General features: G+C 39.1%; 1 protein-coding gene across 1 annotated transcript; it reads right to left on the reverse strand.

The window, feature by feature from the left end:
* Positions 1-271: 271 nt before the first annotated feature.
* On the reverse strand, positions 272-6,107 carry LOC103395806 (UDP-N-acetylglucosamine/UDP-glucose/GDP-mannose transporter). The gene is made up of 13 exons (XM_008333601.3): positions 5,864-6,107; positions 5,437-5,470; positions 5,269-5,355; positions 5,121-5,188; positions 4,966-5,037; positions 4,805-4,873; positions 4,620-4,722; positions 4,457-4,549; positions 3,741-3,808; positions 3,589-3,667; positions 3,428-3,510; positions 3,287-3,339; positions 272-3,198 (listed from the first exon to the last, which is right to left on the reverse strand). The coding sequence occupies exons 1-13, from the start codon at positions 6,058-6,060 to the stop codon at positions 3,188-3,190; spliced, it is 1,017 nt and encodes a 338-aa protein (XP_008331823.1). The 5' UTR covers positions 6,061-6,107; the 3' UTR covers positions 272-3,187.
* Positions 6,108-6,694: the final 587 nt, after the last annotated feature.

Raw genomic sequence — 6,694 nt, forward strand, 5'->3', positions numbered from 1 at the left:
TGTGGTCACGCAAGTTTCCGTCTTTGCCTAGAACCCAATATTAGTAGAAATAAAATATACATAAGTTAGCATAAGTGGAATATCAGTTGTTTACGTTCGCCCAAAATTGAATTCTCCCTAATTAAAAACCATCCTTTATGTTTGCTAAAGCACTCCCCGGGCCGGCAGCGTGGCCGTAAAAGGATACCAGCTTCAAAAGTTACTGCTGTTTGCTCACAGTTCTGTTAATGTTCGCAATAAACAGATAAAAGCCTTTTTGGATGGATTGCTGTTTTTTTTTTTTTTTTTTGCCACAAACACATATATCTCGCACGAAAACAGTGATGCATGAACTGGTGTTTTCCAAGCGCCTAACTCAAGACATGAATGAATTTATTGCAACGGCGTGGGATAGAAAAACTATATATATATATATCTTAGTTTCAGCCGATAATAAATGTAGTGGATATTCATATATTCGGGGCGGCGGTGTAGCGCACAACTCCGTCTTCCTTATTAAATAATTAAGGCGCTAAATCTCACGGTCGAAATGATTCATACAAATTCTTTAAATGATATCGAAACGGTTTTTGTCTTAATCCTGTGTGTGTCGCGTCCCGGGCAGAAAAGTGCAGCGTTGATAAAAGCAAAGTAGCACTCTTTTAAATGAATATATGGTTTAACTTTTACGTTTAGAGCTTTAAACTAAGTGAAGAATGTCCGGTTAGAGTTTGGCATCAATCACCGCCCACGAGAGTTTTCTAATGTAGTAAATATAGATTTGATCACAGTGGACTATTAGGAATTATAAGCCATAAATTAAACAACATTATTTGATATGTTTTATATATAATACAATATAACGTTATATTATAATAAACATGGCTGTAAACCTATTAAAATGTTTTTCTGTTCATTAAAAGTTAGAGTTTGGTAAAAGTCCATAGTTTTCTGTATTAGATAAATCTTGAAATATATAATGAAATATAATTTATCGAAACATGAATTTTTATATATTTTCAAAATTCATCAAGCGGGCCGAATTGAAGCCCCCAGCGGGCCGGTTTTGGTCCTCGGGCCGTATGTTTGACTTTTTTTTTTTTTACAGGATAAAATTAAACTGGCATAAAACAGCAAAAGGTTAAGTCAAATAGACATGAATTTAAAGTTAATTTCATAATAAATGATAAAAATAAAAACAGGAGATGAACAGGAAACAGCCAAACTTGGACAGGAAAAAAAAAAGAAAAATAAGCAACTATAGCTAGATGTTAGGCATATTGGATTTTTTTTTCTTTCATTATTTTAGTTACTGCATAAAATCCCCCAGTAAAATTAGAGCAGGCATTGAATGTTTGATTAAGCTAAAAAGTAAATAGTAAAACCCCCAGAAAAGCCAAAAATAGTCAGTGTAATTCTAACTTCTTCCTCTACTTTCACCTGACAATAAAGCACAAAAATGTTTCAAAAGAACTACATCTAAAACATATTCCTGGTCACTAACTTTAAAATGACAATAGTCAGTAGGACTAGTCTTTGGCGAGATAATGAGATTTCTAAAGATTTATAACGGTCAAACAGAGGACCGTCCGGGGAGATCGGGCCTTTTCACAGACATCACCGCTTAATCTGCAACCCTTTTTCTTCTACTTCTGGATGAAGGAGAGAATACTAATCCCAGCTTTCATCTTTACACGAGTGTTCTTTAGGCTATCTTCCACTTGTGTCAGGTCTCGGTGACCCTGCTGGACACAACAGGTATAAAAGAATGGCTTCCTTATAGCAAGGATGCATCCAACTTTTCTTTAGCGTAACGAATTCACATGAGATTTTTTTCCCCCCCTCTTTTAAGTACAGGCAAGCGGGAAGAGAAACATCTAAGGCGTAGATAAAATAATCAGATTTATCTGAATTTTAATGTTGGCAAAAATAAAAAAATCGCATTCACAGATGCACCCGGTGGATAACGCATGAAATCTCTCTCGTCTGCTGTGTAAAATATAAAGATTAATGAGGAGCTTTGAGGACAAACATAAAGGGTGATTTTTTTTTTCCGAAAAACAAAATCGGCTCACTTTCCCCCTTCATCTCCCATATCTGCGGAAAACTGTTTCGAATATTAAAAACGAGGCGCCCTTTAGCTGCTCGCAGACACTCGCGCTCTGCCAATCCTATTATAAATAACGTTAACGTGTGCTAACTGTGTCGAAGGCCCTGAAGTTAATGGTTCATTTGTGCCAGGTACCCAGAGTACAGCTCAAAGCCAACAGCTACAACAAGAGGCAATTTGCTCCTTAAGACGTCTTCGTCTTCTTCTCCAGCACAATTGAGAGAAAACACAGCCTAGTTCTTGTTTTGTTTTTTTTAAATACGGCTGCGAATTCTTCTGAATTTAAAGAGACCGAATGTAGCTGACAGATCGTTGTCACGGAAATGGGAGGTGAGAAATGGCCCAGTAATGAGAGACCGTGTCGCAGGGCTGACGCTGATTGCAGCCGACAGGCACAGATGGGGCTCTGCTGACACCTGCTGGATGGAAACTAAATTACGGTTGCAAATATAGGGAGACGTTAGGAACGGAAGGGAGTCGAAGCGTAAAGTCACTTAAGCCAGTAAAGGTAATTTAGATTAGGTCAGGTGTCCTCAACCCCAGGTTCGTGGACCGGTACCGGTCCGCAAATCATTTGTTAACGGGCCACAATGAGAAATGTACTTTATATTTACTCATTTGGACTGGACACCAGCCTGGACCGGCCAAAAAATGCATAATAAAGAAGAAAATGTATATAAGTCGCTCCTAGGTGTACGTCGCAACAGCGCCCTCTAGCGGCTGTAAAATTAAAATTTTAAATTTCAGTGGTACAGGAGTAGCAGATACTGGTAAACAAGCCCAGAGCGCCCTCTAGAGGCTGTCAGTGTGAAAATAAAGAATGTGTAAATTTCCAGTAAATTTTAACATCAAACCTGAGTTTTTTAATAACCAAAGAACACATTAAAAAAATCTACATAATTGCAGTCAGCCTCGATTATATAAAAAAATAGGAACTGATTTAGAAAAAAAATATTGTATAAAACATTTCCTATGTTCTTTGGTTCGTCTTTAAAATTACCAAATCACCACATCTCACATTTTAAAAAATGTAAAAAATTAAAAGTGACACACGTGAAAGGAACTCTCCGATGATGTAGAGGCGGGACTTTGTCGTTTTTACGCCTTCTCTGTTAAGATAAACACAGTTTAGGAAAACCAGACAGTCAAATGAGGAGACAAAAATCATTGGTAAAGGAATATTTCAGATATTCTTACTTGTTGGTTTTTGTGTAAAGGTGATATAGGAGTAAACCAGGCTTCCGGCGATACTGTGGAAAAGATTTATTTTAGAGGTTAAAAAAAAAAAAAAGAATTACATTTTCAGATCAGAAAATATCTGGTCCGCCGCCTCCTTACCTGACGTTCAGGCCGATAAAGTTGGTCCAAGTGAAAATATAGTCTCCACCGAACACCATCCCGATGTAGGTCACGACAACGTTCTGCAACGATCGCACAGTCAGTCAGTCAGTGACATCGATCGCCTTCATGATCGGACGCACCTGCGACTAATGACTCACCTTGATGCAGCCCACGATGGAGGTGGTCAGGGCTGAGTTGTACTGGGTGCACAGCATGATGGAGTACATCAAAACAAAGCTGCGGGACAAGAGCGGACGAAAGTTAGAGGAGGCACGCCGGGAAATATAAACGTGGCAGTGAGTAGTTTTACCCCATGATACAGGAAAGAACGAACTGCATCATGAACAGCACGTCGGACCATCCGGGATAATCCCAACCCTGCGGACAAACGGGAAGGTGGAGCGTCGATTTAAATCTTTAGCTACACATTTAAAACACTTCACTGAATCTGAAGAAAAAATAATGTCAAAATTCAGAGGATAAATTACGACGTCCTCAACCATGGAAGTCTAGTTCCATCAGCCCGACGTACGGTGTTAAAAGTCGACAAATATGTTACATGGTGCTGTGCATAGAAGATGCCCTGTGCTCCTAAGCGTAAGTCAGACTCTTCTGATATTATTATTATTTGTACGGTGTTAAAAGTCGACAAATACGTTACGTGGCGCTATGCATAGAAGTTGCCCTGCGCTCCTAAGCGTAGGTCAGACTCTTCTGATATTATTATTATTATATTATTATTATGTCCTAGATCAGTAGTTTTCAATAGGTGAGGCATGCCTCCCCTGGGGGCGCCAAAGAGTCATAGGGGAGGCCTGCATGAAGTTAAATTATTAATTGTTGATATCTAGCCATCCATCCATCTATCTATCCATCCATCCATGTCTGGGTTGGGACAGGGAGCCAGGATTTGGGGTGGGGTGGGCTCAGGTGTCCTTATCTACTCTATAAAAAAACTCCTGTCCTGGATTATGATGTTACCACTATGTTAGGTTCCAACAAAATGACTTAGAAATCCTGTCCTACCTTTTGTAACTCTTCTGAGTAATACGCATAAGCCACAGTAGGAAAGATCATGATCAAAGCATTGTAGTACAGAAGTCCATATTTCCCCAGATCCTATGAAAAAAAAACAGATTATTAACAAGAAGAGGCAAAAAAAATCATGATATAAACATTCACCGTTCACCTTAGAGTCCAGTTTCTTCATGACATAAGCGCCGTTAGCTGCTGTCAGGACATTGTTCAGCATTATGAATACGTATCCTTGAAGGTCAAAGGCTAAATCGTCACTGCAGGGGACGACAAAGGTTTGGAAATCTGACACACCCCGTGGGTTTAATTGGTCTGAGCGTTTGGTTCTGAAGTTCTTACCTGGCGGCAATAAAGGCGCCGAAGATCATAGTGAACACTGTGGCCTTCACAGACATGGAGAAGGTCTTTCTTTAAGGGGAAATAATAGAGCGGTAGACGTTATGCTGATTTTTGCGCGTATGCCAGATGTTCGGTTAGGAGGTGAGGTGAAGCGAACCTACTTTAGCAGAAGTCCCTCAAAAATCATGGTGAGAAGAATACTGAACCTTCGAAGGACTGTGAACATTGGCAAACTGCAATATGAAGAACATGGTGACATTTATTAGTTTTTTTTTTGTTGTTTGTTTTAAAGGGTAATAATGGAGAGAGTTCTCACTTGATCCGCTGTGTCCCAAACAGTCCTGATATTTGATTTCCAACGTACAGTAGAGGCAGCGGAAACATCTGGAAATGTGCAGATAGTTCAAATATTATAGCATTTATCTTGAACAACGAACCACATATTGACACACCTATTGGCTCACCTTTTTTGGAATACTTAGATCCATATCCGGGAAGGAGATGATTCCAATCATCTTTCCAATCCTCAGAACCACAATAGTGGCTAACATCTGAAACGAGAGAAGGTAAACAGTGAAGAACTGCAGTGTTTGTCAGGAGCCACTGACAACACGTCGTGTTCGTCAACTTACTTGACCGACTCCAAGACATGTTGATGATGGAAATCTTTAAAAGTTGACCCAAGCATCGTCAACAGTTGGGAAATAAATACACAAAAGTTACCAAGTCGTAAATAGTTAAATGTTAGTCAATTGGATATAGCCTGACAATAACTAGAGCTAAAGGTTGGTTCAGGAGTGGCTAAAAAGTAGCCGAACTTGTCTTGTAAGATATGGTAAATATCAACAATACTGCAACGAAACACAATTGAAAGTTAGTCGTAAATACAGTATCTTAAAAGTAGTCCAAAGTACATAGACAAAACTAAAGTTCCCCTCGAAATAACACGTATATGCTGAGGCAATAACTTCGTATTTAGTTTGACCAGTTAAGTCATGTTATGTACATATGAGGGATATTTGTACAATACTTGAACTTCATGTAGCTTGTACTTTGCACCTGTAGCTGGTGAGGACACTTTTGTTGACAACGACGATGAGAAATGAGCTCAGTCCGTAAAACCCCGCCGCCAGAAGCTTCGCGAAGACACTACGGGACGCGTCTTCTGATGATGAAGCTCCTCTGGAGGAGGACTCGGCAGCTGACAGCCGTGTCACATCTGTGGCTCCATGTCGACGTTTGTGTTTCTGCGCCATCTCCAGGTAACTGAAGCTCAGTAGCGCATGCGCAAACGAGTAACAGCTTGACTTCCTTGACAGGAAGTCAAGCTGTAGAAAGCGGAAACGCATAGAAATAAACAAACATAAAAAAATTATGTCCGTAATAGTTTTTCTGCTTAATATATTATTGGACTCAATGGAAAGCGGAGTTTCCTGTAAAGACTTAAAAACTACAAACTATCGCAGGGCCACATATACTGCCAATCATTTACACTCACATTTAAACGTAACGTTAATTTCAACTAACTCAGTGGTTCCCAAAATTCGTAAGGGCCAGCATGGTGACTAAATATTGTATTAATTTTTTTTATAATCTCTTAAAAAAGAACGTCTTCGGACCGTTAGAGGAACAGGGGGAAAAAACCTCACACAGAAACAACATGCAACTTGAACTTTTTTTTACATAGATCACGACTACCACCTTGTGGCCAATAAAGTTATTGCCCTAAAACTACCACAAGTTGCACTCAAGAATGTGTTATGCTTGTATTTTTTACAGATTTTCCAAAGATATAAATATAAACAAATAGAGAAATGAACCGTGTCTTAATGTTAGCTTTGGGATAATGCCAGAAATTAAAAAATATATGTTTAAGATTTTAGGATTTGT

The sequence above is a fragment of the Cynoglossus semilaevis genome, chromosome 20 (assembly GCF_000523025.1).
Source record: "Cynoglossus semilaevis isolate Cse_v1.0 chromosome 20, Cse_v1.0, whole genome shotgun sequence".
NCBI classification, from domain to species: Eukaryota; Metazoa; Chordata; class Actinopteri; order Pleuronectiformes; family Cynoglossidae; genus Cynoglossus; species Cynoglossus semilaevis.

Coding starts and splice junctions, on each gene's coding strand:
- LOC103395806 (XM_008333601.3), bottom strand. CDS start 6,060: ATGGCGCAGAAACACAAACGTCGACATGGAGCCACAGATGTGACACGG. Junction 3,511..3,588: donor CCATCGTGGGCTGCATCAAG/GTGAGTCATTAG, acceptor CGATCGTTGCAG/AACGTTGTCGTGACCTACAT. Junction 3,340..3,427: donor TTTATCGGCCTGAACGTCAG/GTAAGGAGGCGG, acceptor TCTTTTCCACAG/TATCGCCGGAAGCCTGGTTT.